General features: G+C 31.6%; 1 protein-coding gene across 2 annotated transcripts in view; it reads right to left on the reverse strand.

The window, feature by feature from the left end:
- Window positions 1–15,940: 15,940 nt before the first annotated feature.
- Window positions 15,941–27,002, reverse strand: part of LOC129913577 (lachesin) — a 102,050-nt gene continuing 90,988 nt past the window's right edge. Inside the window, exons 8-9 of one of the 2 annotated variants that reach the window (XM_055992325.1) lie at window positions 16,502–16,621; window positions 15,941–16,360 (exon numbers count right to left, since the gene is read on the reverse strand). In XM_055992325.1, coding sequence (XP_055848300.1) covers window positions 16,149–16,360; window positions 16,502–16,621 — 332 coding nt within the window. In that variant the 3' untranslated portion in view covers window positions 15,941–16,148. The remainder of the gene's footprint in view (window positions 16,361–16,501; window positions 16,622–27,002) is intronic. The other variant, XM_055992326.1, reaches the window with a different exon arrangement.

The raw sequence follows: 27,002 nt of genomic DNA on the forward strand, positions 1-27,002 counted from the left end.
AATCCGCTTGTTTTTATGTGGTCTTTTTTCTCGTGCATGCTATAGAGACGTCTCAAATTCCGTTGATAATAAACAAACAAAACTATTCAGAAGCTCCAATGTTAACATATCATCCTTACCCCATTCTGTCGTGCGTCGCGTCGCCTTCATCGTCTGCAAGTAATTCAAACTACCAAGTTCTCTGGATGTGAACTTTCCCAGACGTGTACTTGCATTCGAGTAAAAATTATTTTAATTGGATGGAATTTTTTGTTGTTTTAAACACTTTGACGCAGAAAAAGCAATCAATTAGCAGAAGATAATAAATCACATTTTTAATTTCTTAATTTTTTTTTTCATATTAAATGTAAATTTTTGCAGCGTCTCTACTTTGTGTTTACATGAAGCGATAACGCAATTTCATTACTTAGAATTTTGTTACAAGAAACCAAACTATGTGACATTTGAATTTCCAGAAGTCGTAGAATGGGATTACAAGATCTAAGGAATCATTCGAGAATAGAACACTTGGAATTAATTAATTACGTATCCTTTATTCCTTTCACTTGAAAGTAAGTTTGCTCTAGATAAGGAATATCGCAAACGAAAAACACAAAAAACAAAAAACCTCTTGCTGACACTTAAAAAAATTTTCATAATTTTTTTGAAAAAAAAAACACCAACTTTTGGTTTATAATTGGTTGAACAAATAAAATCAAAGAAGAGTAGAAAAAAAAAACTTTTCTTCTGTTTTCTGAATCATATACCTTTCCAGGGTTAAAGTTCCTTTTTTTTATATTTTGTTTCATTTTATTTTTTTTTTAAGAGCCTGGGTAAGTAGAAGATTGTACATCTTCAGAATGGCAAACAAGATTCTTGGTGTAGATTTTAATATGCAAATGGATTTTCCAAACACAACCCGAAACAAGCAAAACCTCTTGACTATTTAGTAGCAGCCAGTAGAGTCATTCGTGGTGATTATGATGATGGTGATGGTAGCATTCAGCCATTCAGCAAATACATCGCAAAACCTCATCATTCATCATCTTTAACGGGTGCGACTTTCATGGTTTTTGTAGCGTTTTTTTTTTTCCTTCAACTTTTGTTATTCATTTTTATTTTATATACAAAATAAAAGAAGGAAAATGATAAGAGAAAAATTTCATAAATCCTTTAATAGAAATCCGTGCTCGTGAGTTTTTTTTTGTTTTTGTTGCCCTCTTCAAACTGGTGGAATAGAGTGTGAACAAGTCAGGGTTGGATGTGGATTAAGTGCCCTGAGAATTGTGAATAGTAACAAAACTAAGAGAAATTACATTAAAATTGTAAAGTTTAATGAAAATCCTAAGTGTGGATATTTATTAGTGCGGATGTACTATTTAAAACGAGAAGTGTAAACAGAACATAAAATGAACAAAAAACTAAAATAATATCTTTACCGTCGAAACAAACTGAGAAGCTCTCAAAACAACACAAACTTTTAAGAACAGTAGAAATCTCACAAGTTATAGCTTCTTATAGAAGTAATAACTTCTATAAAGCTTTCCTCAGATAAAATTTGCTTCTGGAAGTTATAACTTCGTTAAAAGCTTTTTTGAAGTTATTTTAAGAGGTTTTTCAAAAAGTTTTTGGAAATTTGGATAATCGTTACCCCTTAGTTAACTTAGGTGAAAAACTATTTTAAGAATCTTTTTTAACAGACTTACAAAATTCGAGTGATTTATGTTTTTGTTTTCTTAAAGATAGGTGCTCACGTTTCATTTCTGAGCATGTTTTCAAGAGCAAAAGTGCATAGCTTTTTAATAACCGCTGAAGCATCGCACAGCGATCAAAAATATTATGCTCGTTTAACGATCGAAACACCATTACCCAACTTACATACATTTCAGTTTCGGTTAAGGTATTACCGAAGCTACATTTCAGATTCTGGTAAGATTTAGTAAGGTTGTTGGGCATGGCAAAAACAGAATGTTATGCAAGTTGGAGCCTTTATAACAATGTCCTTAAAAGATCTATAAGAAGCTTTAAAGAAGCTTTACCGAAGTTGTAAGATTTGACATATTACTTGTTTAGTTCTTTAATACAAGGCTTATCAAAATTATAGAAACAAATACAACAAATAAAATTGTTGCTAGCGTCGTCAGTTTCTAAAACATCGGTACAGCCGGCAGTTAAAGAAATTGGCTAACAAAGTCTTTTCGAAGATCAAACTTCCCCTGGGGGGGGGGGGGGTCCGGTATCCAAATTATTTTGGGGGCCCCTCCCATCTTTATATAATTTTTTGGAAAAAAAAGTTTAAAGCTGTAATTTTTTAGCACGTGTTAATCAACTTCTAAAATAATAATTATCCCACTTTTAAAAATTTCATAGTTCAAAAAAATTTTTTTTTCCAAAATTTAATTTTTAATTTATATTAAAGCTATATAGTAAATACTCTTGTAATTAAAACTTCATTGAAATTGAATTTGTGGCTTGTAGCCACGTGAAAATAATTTTTGAAAAAAAATATTATTGGAAAATTCGATATCTTGGCAAGATAGGGGCAGTGTAGTGCTTGATTCAAATTCAGAATCCCAAAGACCATTAGAAAAGTAGATATAATTGAGTTTCTGTGTAAAATTTTTTCTCTCCAATATTACTGTCATTTATGGAAAAATCGATCCTAAAAATCGTATTTTTATTTTTTTTTTTATTTTTCTCAATGTTTTCTGAAATAAAAGTGTAATTTTTATACGTAACCTCAAAAAATATTTTAATCTAAATAACGAAATTCTAAACATTTCAAAGATCAAAAAATTTTTCGGTAACTTCTTTGATTGATAAATAATATTTTGATAAAACAACATTTAAAATAAATAAAAAACAATAAACCCAATAAATCTCATTTTTTAATTTTTCTCAATAATTCTGAGGTTATTTAAAAAAAGGTTAAAATTTTAGATCTTTTTACTACCCCGCAATTTGTTTGTGGGCAATTTATTTTTCCCTTTCAAATACCATTTATTCAAAATTTTCCCACCACCCTTATGTTGATAATAATTTTTTTCAACTTTAGTTCCTTATACAGACAGATAGACGAACTTGCGAGACCTACTTTTGTCCTGATTTGCGTGTCTTCAAATTGAAAAAAGTGATTACAATGTTGAAGTTGTCGTAGGGAAAAAAAAACTATCGATGCGAAGAAATATAGACGCGTCACGCGTGCACAAAAAACAATTATCTTAACAATTTTAATAATAAAATATTTTAAGTTTATAGTTTTTAGTGAATGTTTTTGCACGCGTCTTGTGCTCTGTATCTTTGGGGGCCCCTATATCCCGGGGGCCTTGTTACATGGATACAGCTGATACAGCGGTAGCTACGCCACTGAGGTTAACTAACCGAAGCTTATCCAAAAAACAAGCTTTCTTCTGTTTAAATTTTTAACAGTATGTATTTTAACAACTTCTAAGAAGTTGTTAAACAAGTTCGAACTTCTATAAGCAATTTGTTTCTGAAGAAAGCCTTATACAAGCTTCTACCTGCTGCGAGATCGTGTAAGTTATGTAAACTCTTGTATTTATCTGCAGTCACAGTCACTTTTTAAGCTTTTTATCAAACCAGGAGTTTCGTTGCAGTAACCTCTGACCTCTAATGGCCACTGGATTTCTATACTTGCTACTGACTACGTGGAATTTAAGAGGTTATTCCAGACGCGATGGGAAAAAGACGAAAATTGATAAATTAATTTTAATAGAATTACGTTCCACAATTTCTTCTTCTTCATTCTTATTGATCTACTTGAGAATTTCCAATAAAAAAACTGTGGAATATAGATTTCTGTTTGACAATTTTCCATAAAAGTTACTCTCTCAAAATTAAATCCCTTTTTATCCCTCAAAAAGAACTCCATGTACAATTTCATATGAATAGACATCCACTTTATTGCCCTTCAGATCAATTTCTATAGCCATTATTAATCCCTTCTGACTGACCAAACCAGACCAGACCAGACCAGACCAAAAAGCCTAACAGTCTTTCCTCATTTCATTATCTCAAAGTCTAAAGATGTTGATTACTCTGCAAATTTTCAACACAACCTCAAAATTCAAATTCAACCCACACCCTATAGCAGCCATACCATCCACAACATCCATCAATATTCCATCTCCTCTCTCTCTCTCTCTCTAAAAAAAAAAGCTAGAAAAGATTTGTTGCCTCATATGGTAGTGCTGATAGTGCCAAATCAAAGGTGTGGAAAAGATGAATTCATGTGTTGTGTGCTATCTAGTTTGGTGTTCCACAAATCTTTCCTGATGCTCTATGGCTATTATTTCCCTTCTTTTAGTAGAAAACTTCTATATAAACTTAGAGTGTTGGTTAGACCCTTGCCAACAACAACAACTGACACTTCCAACCACACCAACAACACCGCCAAGCAGATCTCAATTTCGGTTTGGTTTTCAACTCAGTGTTTCGTATGAATAATGAGCAACACCATAACTTCCCCGCATAAAAGAGGGGCGATGGTGGAAGTGTTGGTTTCCCTACAAAAAGTGCAGTGCAAAACAAATGAGGATACCCAAAGGAGTCAGGAATCAACTCACATAAATAAACCCAAAGTACAGAGAAGAGGTGTATTTTCTACGAAACAAAACGAACACTAGGTAACCTTAGAAGAATGGTTAGCATTACATTCACAATATGAAGGTGTACTGTTTGGTATATATGGATTTTTGTTCAGATTCCCAGAATTCCTGTTGAATCTCAAGTGCAAGGGCATCCTTTTGGGTTGAAAGTATAGGGATATGGCTTTGGTTTTTTGTTCTCCTTGTACATTGGAAAATATCCTAGAAGCAATGGAAGTGAGAGGTGAAGCTGAAGGTTGAGGTAATAAAGAACAAAGTACATTACCAATGCACTAGGACAGCATCCATATAAGACCAACCAACGCCAAACGACGACTACAAGGACGACGAGGAACCACTTTATTTTATTTAAATCGCGATTGAATACGGATTTATGGCTGCTACATGGAATGTTATAGCAACTTGTGGTTTTGAATTTATGCCTTTGGAATGCGTTTTTCACAGTTTTCATACAGTAGTTATTGCTGAATAAAAAAGTAATATGCATCAAGCACACATCCACACCTTTTGCCCGTCAATATGGTATCCGTTTTTATTATGTGCTTTTCATACGAATTTGAAAATTATTGTGTTGGCTGAGTTTTGGAATTTTGGACTTTGAAACTTATGGGGAAAAATGCAGCTGAGTATATTTTTAGTAACAGAAAATGATGGTCGAGGTCATCGTGGAATTTATCCATCAACTTTTTACACTCCACACAACCTAAGGTCAAGCATTATCTATACTTCTGAAATTCAGTTCTTCCAAGGTTCTAGGTACAAAAGTCCCAAACGTGTCCCGAACGTATTCCGAATGTGTCCTGAACGTGTCCCGAACATATCCCGACTGTGTCCCGAATTTGTCCCGAATGTGTCCCAAACGTGTCCCGAATGTGTCCCGAACGTGTCCCGAAAGTGTCCCGAACGCGTCCCGAACGTGTCCCGAATGTGTCCCGAATGTGTCTCTAACGTATCCTGAATGTGTCCCGAATGTGTCCCGAATGTATCCCGAATGTGTCCCGAACGTGTACCGAATGTGTCCCAAACGTGTCCCGAATGTGTCCCAAACGTGTCCCGAATGTGTCCCGAATGCGTTCCGAATGTGTTTAATCGCATTCTTCGTAGCAGTCCTGTTGAGAAAGAACAGTACCCTCACCTTTCGTGGCTGGGCTGTCCTCCCGCTCTCTATTTACCAAGTACGCTCACTATACCACTAAAAATATTTACGGTCATGGTTACATGGATTTTTTATCCTTTTCAAATTCCTATGTAATTTGACGAAACAGAATACTTTTTTTATTAGAATATCCTAATATACTTCTTCCAAAAATCCAAATCATATCATAATTGCATCAATTTAAATGCAAAAATAATAATAAAAACAAAAAAACAAAATTACAAATCATCTTTTTACATCCAAAAAATAGTCTCAAGAGGAATTTATATAAAGTGCAAGAAACACAGAGTCGAGAGAGAGAGATTACTGCAGCAAGATATCCTTAAACAATCAACGCAAAGTCTCATCCTAGAACCCAATTGACTGTGCGCCCTCAAGTGGAAATCGATATATTCAAAAGCTCCTCCAAGCAAAAATGCCTCTAGAAATGAAAGGATAAGGAATTTATGCAAAGTCTCGTCCTTTCAAACATCCTATCTATGTGTACGATGAGTATCTATATAACACCAAAAACAAAATCAAAATGTGTGTGGTATAAAATAGTATATATAGAAGTGTGGTATAGACGACCATCAAGGAAAATGAATGAAGAATATAGCAAATGTGCGTCAAGAGGATTGAAAAGAAGAACAAGAAGTTGAAGAGGAAGAAGTAATCATTCAAAGCCACTTCATCTATCATGATGATGGTAATTCAATGCGATAGATGCGGCTTTAAGCTTCGAATTTTGTGCATTTCAGCCGATTATAGCTTTTCATCTTGATTTGAAAATTTGCAATCTTCATTCGATTTGGTATTATGATTTTGAGATGAGCAATGTTGTTCTTTTAAAAGGATTTAAATGGATGTTTTTTTTTTTTTTTTTTTTTTTTTTTTTTTTTTTTTTTTGATTTCTCATATTAAAAAAGAAGCATCTTAAATGGTTGAAGAACTTTTATCTTCCATAATTATCAATCAAGAAAGGGAACAGGGAAAATTCCTTTTGTATTAGTATTTATCATTAAGGACGAAGAGAAAAATTCTTTTCTTATTTTTTCCTTCATAAAAAAAATTGTATCCGATCAATTTATGTTTGTTTTTTGTTGTTTGCTGAATAGCTGAATTGTTATATAAGACGGTCTCTTTTCTTCCCTTTTTAAACTATACAACAAGCCAAGTGTATTTCTTGATTGTTCAACATGGAGTTTTCACAGTGCATCCTTTATTTTTTGTCATTGAAGTTGTTAAATCATCCATTCATTGTCATTATATATAATGTGCTGCAACACAAAAGATGAATAGATCGTAGTTTGTTTTTTTTGCTGACTTATTTTTTGTTTTTTCTCTTGGAAGTTGTTTACATTCGAAGGATAATTTTATGCAGAGTAAAAAAATTGTATTGAAATGGAAGAATATTTTGTTTTTCTACAGTAAAATGCAACGAAATAAGATTTATGTATGCGCTGAATAGAGTGTTTGGCAGAATTAAGCTGGCATGTGGAAACTAATTTGCCATCAAACTTGAATGGTACAAGAATTCTTTTGTCTTGTAATGAAAATATCTTCAATCAAGCGATGCAGATGCAGTTCAATCTAGCGTTAAGGTCATTATGGTGGGTGAATGAGAAAACAATTTGATATTCTAATTAATGTAAATGTTATTGGTGAAAATATAAGCTTTGAGCATGAATAGATACGTTTGAAGTATTCTGCAGCTTATGATGAGAAATAATAATTACATAAAATTCGAGATAATCTTTAATTAGTAACGCGCTGAATGTAGCTGAATATAAGCTTTAATGTTCGAAATTTCCATTTGATATTACATGTGGTTACAATAGTGATCGTCTAAGTGATAACCTAAAAAAACTGGGACATAATATAACCAGCAACTGAATAATGCTGAATTGGGTCACTTATTAATCAGAAATGCTTTAAGTTTTGCTGAATATAGATGGAGATGGTTAGATTAGCCAACTGGTAGCTCGTGAAATGAAAATCAACTGATTAATCACCTTATTACTAAGTAATTCAGAACACTTCAAACTAGCAATGCGCTGAATACATTCTTAAATGATTAAATTTGTCAACTCACAACTTGTTTTACTCAAATCGTGATGAATCAAATGTTTTAAACAATATTTAAGCAGCAACTAACTGAATCCAAATCAAAATTGCTACAAACGCAATTTCCCCTTCTTGTAACTTGAAAACTTGAGACGTTGAATAATTCGAAAATGGCTGAATATGGACTGAAATTTACGGAAAAGAAAAGTGAAAGCTTTTGTGATTAAAGTCGTGATAACGCCCGTAGTCATTAAAAATTATGGACACTTTTTATTTAGCAACACGCTGAATATTGAATTAAATGGTCCAAATTGACAACCGATTACTCATGTAATAACTAACGAGTTAAACAAAGTGTTTGAATATTTGAAAATTCGTTATACTTTTTGATCATTAGTAAAAGTCGGTACATAGAAAATTTGTGTCATCATTTAATCAGCAATGTGCTGAATATAGGCTTAAATAATCAAAACTCATATTTTCATAATGTAAAAAACTTAGTGGAACATTATTGATTCGGAATTTCGGTTGACATTAAATCTTATGTAAATATTATCAACTGTGGAACGTATTTAATTTTGTTAAAACTAAATTCTTAATAGCGAAATTAAGTCAAATAAAAAATGAATATAGTGGATTGTATATATCGTAATTTGACATTGAATTGTGCAGTGATTCTTAAGTAAAGAGCTGAAATTGTGGATCGTATTCGTATGCATTCATATTTTTGAAAAAGTTAAAAAAAATAATATAATTATAAAATTCTCAAATAAATATTTCGCCGGTCTCATAAGAAAACCTCATAACTTTTTTTCAAAAATGACTTTTGAATGCCATTCTTTAGAAAATATGTCAGCTGAGCAACCCAGAAAATTTGGGGTCATTCCGAAAACTCAAAATAGACTAAAATTCAAATTTTGCACAGCCCGTTTCTTCCCAACTACTCTGTTGTTTATTTACTCTTTCGTCTCTCCTGTAAAATTTTGATTTTGGGAGTTACGAGGTTTTCTCATGAGACCGACGATTTGTAATAATTGTGCAACGTATCTACTTCTCATACAAATTATATGTTTAACGTGTTTATTTAGTGAAAAGCTCAAAATTGTGAATGAAGCCTTAGTTCCTTTGGATATTGAAGGGAGGTGGTAACGATAAACGTCTGCAGCCGCTTTCATCTGGAATTTCTCTAAGTTAGCGTTGGGCGCCATTTGATGCAAGAGGTTAATGGTAAGGAATGGGTAAGAAATAGAACAAGCCCTAATAGATACCAGAACATTATGGGGTTGGGTTCGATATCCCGCTTTTTATATTCCCGTTTTTTTAAATCCCGCTTTTAAAATCCCGTTTTTCATTATCCCGCTTTTTCTAATCCCGCTTTTTAAAATCCCGATTTTTATAATCCCGATTTTTTAAAATAAAACAACTAGTTTTGCTTGCAAAATCGGGATACTAAAACAAATTAAATAAATTGCACGACTGGGGTTGCACGTACTTGCTCTTATGCTTAAAGTAACTCTAATGTTAAAGTTTTTTGTTTTTATTCAAGAAATTTAAAATTTGATATTTTGAAGAAATTTCAAAAGTAGTATACAAAAATTAAATCTGTTTTTATAATTAATTAAACACCATTTTAAATGATCTCTTACAAAAAAAAAACAAGCATGCCATTTTATTTCTTATAAAAAGGTATTTTTAGAAAAAAAAATTTGAAAATCGTAGGAGCCGTAAAAAAATAATTTTTAATAAATAAAAATTTTCTAACATTTTTCAAAAAAAAGGTTGTTTAGCCATTTTGAAGAAATAATTAATTTACACATAAAAACGAAATTTAAAGATTTTTCGTCAAACCGTTTTCAAAAAATTGATTTTTCGAAAAAAAATTTTGAAATATTTTTAAAAAATCCAAAAGTTTGTTTTTTGAAAATTGTCTTAAATTTTAATATTACTTTTACTAAAACGCTCTTGTATAAAAATTTTCGTTGAAAGCGGATTAGTTTTGTACGAGTTATTCATAAATAAAAAAAAAAACCGTTCTATGACAGGTACCGTTAATAACGGTACAAACAATATTTTTTTTATTTCAAAACTTGGCTCTTATGTGTAATACTACACACAAAAATTTTAATCAATATCGTTAGAGCCGTTTTTGAAAAAAATTAACTTTTCTTTTTGCGTTATATGGCAGGTACCGTTAGTTTTAGTCATATAAATAAAATTCCAATTTCCCCTCTAGGGAATCACCCAAAACTGCTAAATACCAAGCTAAATACTGCACTCGTTAAGGCTGCAGCTCCAGATAGAGACAGACACACAGACAGACAGACAGACAGACAGACAGACAGCCAGAATTGCCGGACCCACTTTTTTGGCATTCTCCATTATCGTAATGTCACGTAAAATTGTTATCTCGAGTTCGATTTTTTTTACGCATCCTAAACTTGCCCTATAGTACCTTTATCGCAAGTAAAAATGAGAGATTGTTCTCAACGCATTTAATTAAAACCTTTAACAAAAAATATAATATATAAAAAAATAAGTAAAAGTAAGGAATGTGATATTAAAAAGAAATCAATTAACAAACTAATATTTACTTTAAAGTTTCAGAAGAACAATCAAATCGTGATAATCCCATAGATTAATAATAACATAAAATGATCACAACAACTTAAATTAAGTACACACTACATAATCAAAAGAAATTTAATTTAAATATATTTCAACTTATTTTTGGATGCATTTCAACAATTTTGATATTTAAATAAATGAAATTTCTTTTACTTGTGAACTCAATTTAAGGCTTTAATCATTTTATGTTTTTATATAAAAGAAATAGCGTTTTCATAATGTGTTGAAGGTACATATTGTGTACTGTGTAGGCTTTACAACGCAAAAAATCAGTTTTACTAATTTTTTGTCTATTTCTCATGATTTTTTTATTTGTGAATTAAGCATGTATTTTGTAAAAAAATCGGGATTTTCGGGATTTGAGGGGATTTTAAAATGCGGGATTTCAGAAAACGGGATTTTAAAACTTTTTTTTCGGGATTTTCGAAAAACGGGATTTTAAAAAGCGGGATTCCGATAGGCTCCCAACATTATGATCTCAGTCGATGAAGCATGGGACTTTTAATCTAACGATTGTATGATTAGATCATTTGTTGAGCGCCATTTATTTAAAATCAATAAATGAATAGCAAAAATGATTACACCAATATGCGAGATCAAAATAATTCTTCATTTCTAAAAACAGCGCATTCAGAAACAAATCATTTAATGAGTAGTATTTTTAGAAATATATCATTGAAAATAGAAAGAACCCAATAAGAAAGTTCCACTATTTCTATTCACCTACAGGCTAAACCTCATACAAACAAGCTTTCAATTTACCATATAAGACATAGTCTCTCCGGTCTCTTTACAATTAAATTCTAATCAGCCTGAAGAATATTACACACATATCCTAAATAATAATGCCCGCACAATATAGAACGTGTATTACAAAGTAAATGGCTCGTGAACTTGAACACAGAATTAATTAATAGAATCCTCCTCCATACAAAATTCCGCATCCCAACACCCACATCTACCCAAATTAGAGTTTCTCTCTCACATATTTATATCCTCTGTGCATATATATGTTGCCATCGTCCACCCCCACTGCCACCTCCAACCATCTTCACGTTCTTCCCCTAGCCTGCGGCTATAAAGTACAATATAGTCCAAGGTAAGCCATGATTACTTTGAACATGGACCGCGGCGCTACCATCGCATCGCACACACACAAGTTACACAAGTTAGCAAGAACTGCTGGAACGGCTGGATTTCCATTCGAAACCAAACAAGGACAACGAGATGATGCGATATCCCCAGATAAGATTGCATCTGGAAAATTTTTATATAAAACTGTTTGAAAAACGTGTGCAGGCAGGAGGACGGACGACATGCGAATGGAACCTGGGCGATGCTTTTGGTCATGGTCAAACCGATCTCCATATGTGTATATAGCCCACCACATGTGTTATCTGTTTTTGGGTTTTTGTTCGTGAGAGAGCGCTCGACGAGCTCTGTGCTGTGTTGAAATGCGACAGGACCTCCATTTGCACAATTTGGTGAGTTGCCCACGGGAACACAAATTTTTCACACTTTATCCTTGGAATTCTTTTGTCAGCTAGGAGCCAGAAATAGCAAAACATTCACATTTAGTATCCTTTTTACTCTCTCTCTCTCTCTTTCGCAGTTCAAATTTTAGGGGGATTCAGGATTTGGGTATAGAATAAATTCTATTGCCTTCGAGGCATGTGTGTGCAATGAGGGTTTTTCATTACACGCTAAACACACACAGACTGGCAACGATGAATAGCACAAAACTCAATCTCAGAACACACATTTGCCCCGCACATCACCAAAAAAAAAAAAAAAAAACGTATATACGGATCCTTTAGAGATGAGGAAATGATGATGATGACGACGGTGATTTACATGTAGAATTAACGAGTTTTCGTTAACTTAAGTAGATTTGCACTTATTATTCAAAGTTTGTCTACTACACAACGACGACGATGATGACGACAACGACAAGGACGAACAAAACTTACACTTTTACACACTATGCACAAGAAGATGGAGATAAACTTCTGCAGCACTTTTCATATCTTTGTGCAGTCGTGTAAACTCTACACACTCATCTCGTCTATGGTAAGATAGATATGTGTGGATCACGGTTAAGTGTGGTTGTCCGATTTCGTTCAAAGCAGCATGTTACCTATCTCTTTTTATACGTGTAGATTATATACAACTTTTGAAGAAGGTAGAAGAAGAAGGATAACTCAACAACACTGCTCAGTACGATGACGATGGCCAGTTTGCTTTTGCAATTTCACTATATACCAAAAGGTACCACGACGATATCCTTGTTAGACGACATCAGTCTTTTTTTTTTTTTTACCTCTCTCTATTCAAGAAGAAATTCAAAAAAAAGAACGACAAAAAAATAACCAAACTAAAAGCATAAAAAGGTTGACGATTAAAGAGATGAGAAATGCATTTTGTAGCTTGAGTTCAATGGTGAAGTGAGTTAGTACTACTCGACACTTGAGTGATGTTCTCACTAACAAGATTTACACACAAAAAGTGGTGGTACTTCAAAGGCAAAAAAGAACGACATAGAGAGAGAGAGAGAAAAGTGCAAGAGTGATATACAAATGGAGTCGTTAACATTGGTTCTTGGGTTCTTGAAGAAAACTTCGATGGTTTCTTTTTTTTTTTGTTGTGTCTTGTGTTCTTGTTAGCAGAGATAAGATGGGAATTTCTTGAAGGACAAGTTCTCTTGAAGAAAAGTCAAGCGTTTTAATGAGCTCAGAAGGAATATCAGATTTGTTCCTTATCACCTCACACATTTTATGAAGATTGTATTTAGGATTTTTGAGATTGGGATTGATTCATATGGTTGAGAGATTTTGATGTTAATTTGTTTCGAGATTCATATTACTGTAAAATATTTTCTCATTCTTATTGCTTTACTGTCAGTTTACTGACTTTTATTAAATGGCGCCCAACGTGGGACTTTAATCTGCGATAGTTAGAAGGTCCAATGTTTCATCGGTTCTGGTATCTTGTCGGAATTGTTCCATTCCTCATATCAGATGTACCTTTTACCTCCCACATCAAATGGCCCCAACGAAGGATCCGACCGAAGTTTAAGAGTGTCTTGTCTCATCAATTAAAATAGTTGGGTTAACCTATAGGTAGTCAAATTAAATATAAACACGCTTGAGAAATGCCAGATAAAAGATGGCATTGCTAATGTAAAGCATTCCTGAGTTCTTCAAAGGGTAGGTACTATAAGGCTTAGTTCGCAATTTTCAGCTTGCCTTCCTTCTTTAAATGCAAAAATAGCCTTTGTCCAATATAATCTGAGTTTCCAAAGCCTATTACCAATTCATAACTGTTTACCTTCATTTTATTGGTTTATATCAAATGGCGCCCAACGTGAGAGTGGGACCTATGATCCGCAGATAAATAGCAATTTACCATGAAGTAACATTAGAATTTAAATCGATTGCCACATTCCAGACAAGAACTACTTAAGCACTGTCTTTTGTGTTTAAAATAGCCTCTAACTTTTATTCGTGCCAAATACTTTTTTTTATTATCTACTGCTTCCAAATAAGGTATGCCGAATGTAATTTTCGGAGCAGTTCCATTCCTACTACATAAACTTAATTTGGTTGCCTTGAATGAAATGGCGCCCAATGTGGAATGAGAACCTTCGATCCCCAGTTAAGAGCCTTATAGATTTTACCAATAAAGATACCAGTCATCATTAATAACGATACTGAGATCACATCAAAAGTTGAAAAAGTGAAGGTTTTGGCCAACAACTTCGAAGAAAACTTCACACCTAACCCATCTACAGATCCGTGCGTCTCACTGATCCAATTTAGATCCCTTCATCTTCAACTCCCTTCGCCATTAACAAAAATCATTTTTTCTTTTCTGTCTTCCAGAAAATTGTCCGTTCAACTTGAAAACTGAAAGTCCACAGTTAGATCCATTGTCGCTCAAGGTTTGAAGCTAAGGCTAATCTTCTGTGATCAAACTGAGCAAACTTAGTGCCAGAGCCTCCTTTTTTAGCACGATTCACTAGCATTCACTTCATCAACACAGCGCCAACCTAAGCTGCCCAGCTAGTCAAACCCTGTAAAAATCTGTTCATAGGTCATGTAATAGCAGCTAAATACACCAAGATCTACCGTGTATTCACTTACAACGAGTTGTTCCAATCCATGCCGCGCTTAAAGATAGTGTTAGAGAGGGCTTACTTTGCTTTCCATCGATTATATTCTCTACTCAAGAAATGAAACTGCTTATCACAGATGCAATCACCTTAAAGATTTCGTTAAACCTTCTTTCAAGTTACAAGAAGTATTAGTGAGATTCGATAAAACTTTTTTAAGTGAAGAAGAAAAAACAGACTTCGGAATAGCTTCGAGCAGTTTATATATGAATGATTAACCTTTTTTTTTAGCTTCTTTAAGATTTTATAGGGACCTTCCTAAACAAAAATTGATTTGTTACAGGTTCTTGAAAAACATAACCGAAGAAGCTTTACCGAAGTTTAAATGGAGCTTCTGTAGCTCTGTATACTCAAACTTTTATGTTTCTGGAAGAAAAGCATTTAAAAAACCTTTTTTTTAGCAATTTCCTCAAGGAATTCGTTTAAGCTTCTTTAAAGTTGTTGACAAGAAGTTTAAGTCAGCTTCAATAAAACTTTTTTATGTGAGCTTATAGAAGAAAAATAACTTCAGAATAGCTTCAAACAATTTATTTATGAAAATCATTAAAACTGTGAAGCTTTCTCTAAGTTTTTAAAGACTTTAAAGGGACTTTGTTTAAAAGAAGTCAACATTTATCATTAGTAACTATTTATAGATCATACTCAAATACCGGAACGTCTCTTCGTTTAATTAAAACAAAACCACATAATGTTTATATATATTTTTTGTTAATTTTTATTTAATTTATATTCTATTATTTATATAAGGCTAAATTTAGTGTTTACATTGTGTGTGTGTCGTTTTGTTAATGTATTTTTTCCTTATTCCTTCGTTATTTTTGAAACATTTTTTTCTTTTCCTTAAAAAAAAAAAAAAAAATTAATATAAACGCAAATTAATTTATACTATTTTTTGTATATATATATTTAATTTTTTTTATTATTTTATTTATTTTTAAATATTAAACTTAATAAAAATCAACAAGCTTTTTTTTCATTTATTTTTTTTTCTTTGTTTTTGTCAAATCACTGATGGGTTTAAATAAATATACGACCCTTTTTATGATGTAGTTTTCCACTTTGCTTTAAAAATTTTTGTTTTTTTATTTTTCAGCTTAAAAATATTTAATTTTTTTATTTGTTTTAATTTATATATTTTACATTATTTCTGTTTTTTTTTTTTTTGTTGTTTCTTTTAAATTAATTTAAATTTTCTTTTGTTTTTTGTTTTCTTTCTTTGTTTTTTGAACCCTGCATGATTTCTTTTTGTGTTTTTTTTTATCTTTTTTTAAATTTTTAATACATAATTGAAATTTTTTTTATTTATTTAAAACTTTATTTTCAAATAACTATACAATGTTTTTTTTTTTTTTTTTTAATTTATTTATATAAATTGATTTTTTATTTTTGTAGATATATATAATTGTTTTTTGTTTTAATTTAAATTTCTCGGATATGTTAAAGAATCTTCCATTTTTCTCTGTTTTTTTTTTATGCATTTTATTTGGCAGGCGAGGCAAATTAAGGGGGCGCGTTGGGGGCGTATAGAGAGAAATGTTTGCCTTTAGAGCGATTTAATCAAATTAAGCGCAGCAATAACACCAAAAAGCAGTCCATAATAAAAATTAAGCCTTCGAATTGATGATGCTATTCCAGTACCCAGTTCGTCATCGCCTTGGGCGGGCCATCCAAAGCCAGTGCCAGTGCCAGTCTTATCTGGGGAGGATTTTTGCTCAGATAAACCAATGTCGTTTAGGTTGGATTGGTATCTAGTGTCTTTGGATGGTGAAATGGATTTTGAAAAAAAAATTTTTTTTTTGAAAAAAAAAACAACAAAAAATAATGATGAGAGAGAGATAGAGAAGGGTGGGGGTCTACAGATACCTAACCTAAAAAAAAAAATTTAAAAAAACTTACTTTTATCCATGCCAGTGCCTAGATAATTAGACCGAGATGGATCCTGATTTTGTCCATAATGATCCCATCGTGCCTCTGTTGTTTGAATACCAGAGGACACTGTTGTCGGTGGATACGACACTGCAAAATAGGAAAAAAGAAAGAGACAAAAAATATCCCAATTAAAATAAATGCAATCAATTTATGGTGCCCGCCAGTGTGGTTGCAACAAAAATATAAAAAAAAAAAATACATATACACACTTTTGTGCGGGAAAGCCACATTGCGTGAATAATTAAAATTTGATTATTGGTCTGGAAATTATGTAAAATGCTAATTAACAACCAAATAATTGTGTGTCTACTCTCCATATCCACCAGAGATATTACCACATTAAAAAAGGATGTTGCAGAGAGAGATGACTAACTATTTCTCTCTCTTTCTTGAATGTTTTTTTTTTTAATTTTGTTGGAGGGCACAAAATCAATGTTTCACACACGTGGTGAATGCAGGCATATATTTTGTCCCTAGATGCTACCACGCATTCGCCATTGCCACCACACCGCCATCATTGATTGATGCCATTTGCATGTTCCATTGTCCCGTATCTAGGATATAGTGGAGACAATCATGTGTGTTATCCTTTTGTGCAATGTATGTGGATGGATGTGGCTGGCATTCGTGTGGATCAACATTTTACGTTTCATTGACTTTGTTGTGTGTTGTGATAGTGGAAAGTGGATATAAGCGTATTGGTTGAATGCTCAATCTGAATGCAATGTGTGTAACAGGTAGACGACTGTCAAATGTCTGGTAGTGCCTATGAATCTAGTTCGACTCTAGATATTGTCAATGCAATGTCAATTGTATTATAAATTTTCATGTAAATTGAATAGTGTGAGTTAGGAAATGATAGAAAATATGTAAAGTTTTTTATATTTTTTTTTTTTGTTCAGAAGTGGGATATATTGGTGTTAAAAGGGTTTTAAAATTGATATAGTGTTGAGACAGATAGAGAGGTTAGGATTTAGAGATGATTGTATAGGGTTTTATTTTGATATCAGTTATTAAATTGCATTGCAATTTATTTGAAATGGAATTAGAAGGACAGAGTGTTATGAATTGTGTTTGATTAAAATTAATAGTATTTTGCAACCAGTTGGTTGTGAACATTTTGTGACATTTTATTTTTTCCTCTGAATATAACAGTTGCTTACACTATCACAGTCAAATTTCAAATTCAAGTAAATATCCACATTCGAATAATAAGGGTGCGAATTAAGAAAAAAAATATAAAAACAAAATTTGGAGACTGTAATTAGAATGGTTGGGACTTGAAGACAATAGCTGTTAAAGGTACTTCTCGTATAGACTTCAACTCAGAAAACTTGAAAATAAAAACTAAATAAATGTTTATTGATTCGTTTTCGAGATACCGATGATTTTTCAAAGTTTTTTTGTCGTTGTTTTTCCAAGAATTTTTAGCATTCGGGCTATATCTTGAATAATAAATAACCAATCTGAACACAAAAACTGGCACCTGGATATATAGCCGTATTTAGGGGGGGGGGGGGGGTTAGGTGTTTAACCCCCCCCGAAATTTTTTTTCAGAAAATCAAAAGATACCTATATTATAAACATATACAAGTCTAATATATGCAGCACTAAATAATTTGTTTTTGTATTTTAGTGATTTGATTACCTATACGAGAATCTCCCTTAAAATCACTACCAATTTTGCATCGTTGCAGAAGCTGTCGATGAAGTTTGTATAAAGGAAAACAAAAATTGTTTGGTCCATTACAAAGAGTTTTTATCTCTTTGACCATTTCCTTAAGCACTATGTTAACACCTTAAAATGCTCTTTTAAGAACCCTTTAAATACCACAAGTATCTACTTATGCAGGGTTTTTGGTGCCGGGACTAAACTATGCTTTTTCAAAGGGTTTCGGTGGCCGAACTCGAATCCAAAGACGGACTTATTCGATCACATCTCGTTTTTGAAATATTACCCTTAAATCTATTTAAATCTTTCAGACAACTTTTCTACTGTCCGAGATATCTTCAGTTGCTTATTACCCACTTTTGTTCTATGTTAACCTTAAATCCAGTATGTAAGCGAAAATAAATGTATCGATTTATTCAGAGACTGTAGTACCTACCAACGCTAGGAAATAACCTCGAAAACTGGTAAAAAGCGGGATTTTCGATTTTCTAACGGGAATATCTCAAAAACGCGATGTGATAGAGCTCAGCCTATAGAAAAGTATACCCTGGTTTCTGTAACAAAAACCTTGTTGACCAGTGTAATTAGCTCATGTGAAACAACTTGGATTATTTAAAATTTTGGTTTTTAAGTATTGCTAATTTCATTTAGAACTCAAAAGATAGAATGTACCTGTCAATTTTCTGCTACAAAATTTCAGTGCAATGTTTTCAATGTTTTATATATTAAATTGTACGAAATAATTTTTTTTATAAAGCCTTAGAATGGTTAAAATTTGTTTCTTAAAAAAAATTTTCTTGCTCGCTAACGCTCGCAATTTATATCAACCAACTTATCACTCTTTGTACCTATAAAACTAGAGATGCCGCTGAATATTCGGCCATTTTTAAATTCGTTTACGGTAAGCAGGGCTTTTTTAAACTTTTAACTACGAATTCCTCTCCTAAGATATACTTAAAAAGGATATTGGCAAATTTTTAGCTTCTACACAGTTCAAATGACTATTTGATTTAGCGGGATTTAGAATCGACTGCAGTTACATATAGTTGATACAAAGTATTGTGATTTCTAAAAAAAAAATTTGTTTGGTCTGAGCTAACCCCCCCCCGAAATGAAATCCTAGCTACGGCTATGCCTGGATAAATAAATAAATAAGCAAGAAACACTAGAATAATATTTCTGGATTACTTGAAATGTTTAAGTCCATTCCAATGAGTCAAAACATTTTTAGAAAAATTGATTTTTAAAGGAATTTTTTGACAAAAAAGATTTCTTACTCAAAGAAAAAAAAAATAAAAATTTCACGACTGGGGTTGCACTTACTTGCTCTTATGCTAAAGGTAATTACAAAGCTTAAAGCTTTTTAAGTATAAGTAGGTAGTGTAAAAAAATAAAATCTATATTTTTATAATATTAATTAAAAACATTTCTAAAAGATCTTTTACGCCAAACCAGTTATGCCATCTGATTTCTTGTTTAAAAAAGAATTTTAAGAAAAAAATTTCGAAAATCGTTAATCGTTATGTACATATACAAACATTCTAACATTTTTCAAAAATAAAGTTGATATGCCGTTTTTAAGAAAAAATTATTCACCACATAAAACGAAATTTTGAAAAAATTCATCAATCCGTTTTCAAAAAATTGATTTTCCAACAAAAAATTTGAAATATTTTTAAAAAACCCAAAAATGTATTTTATGAATTTTTTTTTAATTTTATAAATTTTTGAAAAACATTTATTTATTACATAAATTAAAAAAAAACGGCAAATGGCAAATACCTACCGTTAAAAACGATACAAAAAATATGTTTTTGTCTGTAACACTACACACAACAATTTTAATCAAAATCGTTTGAAAAGTTAACTCTTTTATTTCCGTTATATGTAAGGTTCGGTTAGTTTTGGTCCTAAAATAAAATTTCACTTTGTCTTCTAGGGAAACACCGAAAACTGTCTACTACCAAGTTTGAAAAAAATCCCTCTACTAGTTTAGGCTGTAGCTCGAGGTACTTACATACATACGATTATTTTTCCGAATCCTAAACTTGCTTTATAGTACCTACATATCGTCGGCGTAAAGCAAAATTGTTCTAAATCCAGTTTTACTAATTTGAGGGTGCTCTTTCCGAATTTGAAAAGAGTTTTTGTCTAAAAAATTTCTTTTCAGCAGATAATATAATTTAATGGGACATAGAACAATAAACACAGTTAAGAAGCCTTCTGAAAATGAGACCCGAGTATTCTTGATTTTTCTAAGTCCCATCATATTTGGTTCTAAGTCCACTTTTTATTTATGGAAAATGCGTACTTGTATGGGAATTGTTCTATGTCCAATTTTGGGTTTTTATTTTTAAAAAAATATTTAAAAATAGTATGCACCTACTAATGAGGTAAACTTGTATGGTTTATTCAAGAGAAAAGAACAAACTTTATAAAAACTATAACTTGAATGGCGAACGAACAGAAAAATGTTGCTTTACACCAATTTGAAACTTAAAAATCGTACCCTGTAAAATTTGCTTTTTGTGACTTTGAACAATTTTGCTTTACACCGACACGCGACACGATATATCGGAGGTAAAAAATCAAAATCTTTCGAATCCTCAGTTTTTTTGTTTTGTATAGCCAAATACAAAATTCGACTCTTTTTGTTAGTTTTCGAGTTTTTGCCTAAAACTTGAAAAGCAAGCCGAATTTCAAAATTTATATTTCGGACTTTTTGTAGAAAATTGAATTTCTTATCTATATGTATACTTTTTTTAAATTTATTTTAAATTTTATAAACTGATTTTTGTTTGGTCTTTTTGATTTATTTTTCTTCAACACATTTCCTAAAAAATGGTGATTTATCAGTAGTTGAATTGTATGTACTTTTTATTTAAAGTAGGTACTTCTTTAATATAAAATCAAATCATAATAGCACTCAATGCAAGAAATAGTCTCAAATATAATAAAATATTAAACATATTAAAACATATAAATCTATTTTCATTTGAAACATTTGTAAAATCGTAAATATTAGGGTTTTCTTTATTTAGCGGTTTTTCGAGTAAATTTCCTAAGTAAACAAACAATATTTCGAAATAATAAAAAAAAATCTCTTAATTTGTATTTTAACGCTAGAGGGTTTATGTGAACGAGTTTTTGTTTCTTATTTAAAAAAGGAATAGGTTTATTTGTTGACTTATGAGGTCATCTTTTAAGATATAGCTTTAAGAGAAAAAAGTTTGATGAGCTACTTGCCTGCATTAAACTCCGTTTTCAAAAAGGTATAACCTATCTTTCTATAGGACATGAGGTTCAGTTAGGACGTGAATGCTTTATTGAGTTTTATTTTATTTTGTATGCTTTTAAATATTCTTTTTATTTTTATAAAATATGCATGCCCTGAGGTCAAAATACGTTAGAAAAAAAGGGTTATTGAGTGCCTATGTAAATACATTGTTCCTTATTAATTCTTCCACCACTCTAAAACTTTAAAAAAGATTTATGATTCATTTTCAATCATTTTGATTTTTATCTCAAAATTTCATTTTTTTTTTCTCACAATTTAACCAAAACGACTTATTTTCGTCACTTCGTACGACCTCTCATAAACCCACAAAAAGTTCACAAACCCACCACGTCAAAAAGTCAAAAATGTCAATTCTCAATAAAGTCAATAAACTATTTATACCCCAAGCTTAAATTACCAAAGAATCTTTTTGTTTATTATATAAAAATAAGATCGAAAAACTTCCACCCAAGTTGCATTTCAATAAAAAATTTAATGTTTCTCTTTTCAAATTAAAATAAATTAAAACTTTTCCCTTCTACTTCGTTCATGGTTGTCGTATTTTTCATCGTGTTTTTCATCGCGCCGCCCAAGTCAAAGAGTCAAAAAGTTAACTTTTATAACCTACCCACCATAATATTTATACCTCATTCTTTCTCCGCCTTCTCATTTCAATAATTGTCTGTCGTCCTTTTCTGATGTCCAAGTAAACAAAAGACAATTCAATTTAATGAGCTTATATCCATCATTTCATTATCTTCATTGAACTCCTAATTATAGTCAGTTGCTCTTTCATCCCCCAGGAAAACAAACCCCAAAACCCCCCAACCATAAAACTGTAAAGTCACTCACAACCAACAAACGAAGCTACTAACCAACGCATTCCATTCCAGAAAACACCCTAAGGTGTCTGTTGTAATTTATGTCAAGGCAGCCGCCAAACGCCATAAAACTTATCTATGAGTTTGAGATGAGAGTGTTGTGTCCTTGAATGAAATAGACTCTCTCGTTGTACTATCACGCTGATACATCTTCTTGCTTTTGTTTTTTTTTTTATTTTTATTTCTTATTTTTTAACTTTCGTTTGCATAAGAAATTTAAAATACCCAAAGGCGGCAGGACGATAATTTAAAATAGGATATCAGATTCTCTTGTCTCTCACACTTACACTCTCTCTCTTTTTTTCTCTTTTCTTCTTTCTGGTTTTTTTTTTTTATTTTTATACGTTTTTTATTTGATTTCTTTTTCGCGACAAGATCGAAGATTCTTTTTCACGTTTTATGTTTTTTTTTTTCTTATATATTTTGTTACTCATTCAACTTGTCGCCTTGAGCAATTTACAAAGGAAGACAAGTAGCAGCAGGAGTATAGGATAGACAGGTTGAGGGGGAATCCAATATAGGAAGTTGCACAGAGAGGATACAGAGGAAAAAAGTATTCGTCACATTAAAATTCGTTTGTCGCACAACACACCCTGACATCAACCCACACCGCACCACAGACCCATCGCACTTTTTGAACACCCCCACTAACGCCAACGTTGTTCGTTCGGTTCTAAACTTAACAGGAGGAAGCTTTTTTTTTTTTGCTATTTTAAGTTGATGCCGAAAGAAATATCAGACAGCATCTTTCAAAAAGCAGAGGATAATGCACAAACACACACACACTCACACAAATAAGGACACTTTTATCCAAAAGGATCTGGCTTTTTAACGCAAAGAAGTAGAAAGAAAGTAGACAACAACAAGAAAAAAAAAAAAAATTAAAAAAAAAGATAACATGAAAGGAAAGTTGCAAAATCGAATACAACCAATAAAAGACAAGTCGCGTACTAAACCGTTTGGCTTGAAGAAACATTACTCTGTTTGGTACTTTTTTTCTTTCTTTTATTTTTAAATAAAAACAAGGAAGAAATATATGCAGCACAAGAAACAAACGAAAAAAAAAACAAAAAACAAAAATAAGATTCAGATCTAAGAGTATTTTTTGATACGACATATGTGTGGCAGAAGGCAAAGCAAGCAGACATCAGGAACGAACCAAAATGTAATACCCTTCAAGCCCGGCAAGTAAGAGAATTTGTCACACACATTCTCTAACTTTTAATATTCATCACGTTAGTAAGTGTGAATGTATTATGTAATGACATCAATCTGCATGGAATTTGAATTACACATGAACATAATATTGTTTGTTTTGGGTTATATTATATAGTTCTGCTCTTCCTTCAGGATAAATGGCAAGGACATTTTTATAAGGAAACAGTAGTTGCTGTTCTGTGGTGACCAAATAAATTCTTTTAAATTCTTATACTTTTAAAGGAGTATAATGCAAATTGAGGTTATCCTGAGACGTATATTCTTTTTCCAATATATCCTGTTGTCTTTTAATGTGTGAAGAAGTTATTGATTTTCCATATAATACATATATAATACATAATATGTATAATTTATACGTTTATTATATGTAAATATCACTTCTAAAGCAGTCTAATTTTTCGATGTTAAAAATATCAAATTTGTGATTGTGACGTGCTCTTTTTTAACATCTTTTATGTTTCACCGCAGTGGCGTATTGAGGGGGGGGCTCAGGGGGCTCAAGCCCCCCCCAAGTCTTCAAGATCACGTTTTTATTTAGCTGATTTCATCATAATGTACATGATTAACTAAAACTTGTTCGTAAATCTTAGAGATTTAGAGGCAGCACAGATGCTCGAGCCCCCTCCAAATTCTGAAATGGCTGTTTGGGTTTGTTTGAGTAAGAGCCTTAGCTGACGATGAGGATTGTGATAATTTTTTTTTTTCGGATTTCAGTCCAATTCTGAAATGGCTGTTTGGGTTTGTTTGAGTAAGAGCCTTAGCTGACGATGAGGATTGTGATAATTTTTTTTTTTCGGATTTCAGTCCAATTCTGAAATGGCTGTTTGGGTTTGTTTGAGTAAGAGCCTTAGCTGACGATGAGGATTGTGATAATTTTTTTTTTTCGGATTTCAGTCCAATTCTGAAATGGCTGTTTGGGTTTGTTTGAGTAAGAGCCTTAGCTGACGATGAGGATTGTGATAATTTTTTTTTTCGGATTTCAGTCCAATTCCGAATTTTATAATTTTGATAATTTTTTTTAGTATTTTGACGTCCAATTACATCACCGTTAAATTTTTGCAAAACTTCTTATGCAATCTCAAAACGCCGTATTTGATCAAATATTTACTTTTTTTTAATAATATTTTTCTCAAAGATATTGGAAATAGAAATTTTTGATATCTCAAAATCTAAGTGGTCAACAGGTTTCTTTAAGAAAATTGCAGTATTGCGCTTCCGATTTGGATTAAAGAGCAACATATTACGAAAAAGCATATATATTTCGCATCAAAAAGAATTTCATTTAAAATTAGTTTTTGTGACTTTCACGTTCTGCATTTCACTTGCCGAAAGTGAAATAGGTGTTCCGCATTTTTTCACTCATTTAGATTTTCAATTCAGTTTAGAATTCAATTCACTATGTTTCTGTTCGTGAATTTGGGGGCCTTTTCCAATGAATTGCAGTAATTTCACTTAAGAAACAAAATAAAAATGGAAGATCCTTCAGTTTTGACAGTTAGAAGCAATTTCGAAGTTTTCGAAACCGATCGAAATGAAGAATATTGATATTTCATTTCACGTGAAATTGAAAAGTGATTTGAATTCCCTTTCGTTCGAATTGCGGAACATGGTCGTATATAACGAAAATATTGATAAGTATAGCCCAAAAACTCTTGACGTGATATAAATTAATCTGTAAACAGTTTTGGATTCAGCACATGACAAAGTTCGAACGAAATAAAGAGTTTTTTTTTAAGGATGACTCAACTCCTTGCTGTTTGTGTAAAATGTTTGCGACACAAGAACTTTGAAAAAACACTAGGTACTCTGAATGTGAAAGGAGGAGACAGTAGTACGAATCTGTCGAGAGCACTATAATGCAACTAGGTATACCACTTTCAGTACCGCAGCACAGCGTTTAACTCTCGATCAAAGATTAATAAAAAGAAATGAAAATTTTTTCGCTCATTTACCTTTTAAAAAAATTTTGAAAAATTTTCCAGCCCCCTCCAAAATTTTTTCTGGATACGCCACTGTTTCACCGCATATGCAAAAGTTTCCTTATAATTAACTAGGACAAGCTCCATTCTCTCTGAGGCTTTTTATATGTAAAAAAATCGAACTTGAGATATTAACTTTATATGACATTAGGATGATAGAGAATGCCAAAAAAACGGGTCCGGCAATTCTGTCAGTTAAGTGATTTTCTTCAAACTTGGTAGTTAGCAGTTGAAATTTTTTTTTGTATGACTAAAACTAACGGTAACTGTCATATAAGATATAACGGAAATAGAAAAGTTATTTTTTTTTTTCAAAAACGGCTCTAAGGGCACATAAGCCAGCTTTTGAAAAAAAAAAAAATGTTTTGTACCGTTATTAATGGTACCTGCCATATAACGTAATATTTTTTGTACCGTTATTAATGGTACCTGCCATATAACGTTTTTTTTTTTTTTGCTTTCTGAATACCTCATAGGTACAAGATTAACACGTTGATTTTAGTTAAATTAATTTTAATGAATTAAAAAATAAAAACACCATTGAATTTAAGTCAACTAAATGTATTTATTTGAATGCATTTCGACCGATGTATCGGTCATCATTTCAACGAAATTTTTCTTTGCAAAAGCCTTTAGGTAAAATCCTTGAAAATTAAAAAAAAAACATGTTGTTGGATTTTTAAAAAATATTAAAATTTTTTTTTTTTGAAAAATCAATTATATTTTAATAACGGGGTGGGGAAAAATTTATTTTTATGTGTAAATTAATTCTTTCTTCAAAATCGCATGCCAACTTTTTTTTTTGAAAAATGTTAGAACATTTTTATATATAAAAATTTAAAACACAAAACGGCTCAAACAATTTTCGTATTTTGTTTTTTTAAAAATTCTTTTTTTTTTTTACAGGAAATAAAATGGCAAACTTTTAAAACGTGTTTAGACAATTATTATAACAGATTTTATTTATTTTGTTCACTTCTTATGAGATTCCTTAAAAATATCAAATTTTTCCTAATTTCATTCAATAAAAAGCTTAAACATTAGAGTATCTTTTACCAAAAGAGCAAGAGTACGTGCGACCCCTGTCGTGCATTTTATTTTAGTAAAAAATCGGTATCACACTTCTCTTAACTATAAAATAAATCAATGTAAATATTCAATACCAAAATTAAAAAAAAAATCAATTACCCTTTTTCGAAAATTTGATTTAAAAAAATGTCCTACTTTTTTTTTAAATCCAAAATCTTATTTTTTTTCTGGTTTTTTTTTTTTGTTTTGTTATTTATGTGTAAATTATATGATGATTTTTAGTATTTTTCTTTGTAATTGAACCAGTTGCAGGGAGAAAAAATTCACACGGAGAAAAAAGGGCGCCTTTAAAAATAAGATGATGCCCATTTTAAAGCCCATTCTCTTAAAACAATACGATTTCCGCTTAAAA

Source organism: Episyrphus balteatus, chromosome 3 (genome assembly GCF_945859705.1).
Source record: "Episyrphus balteatus chromosome 3, idEpiBalt1.1, whole genome shotgun sequence".
NCBI classification, from domain to species: Eukaryota; Metazoa; Arthropoda; class Insecta; order Diptera; family Syrphidae; genus Episyrphus; species Episyrphus balteatus.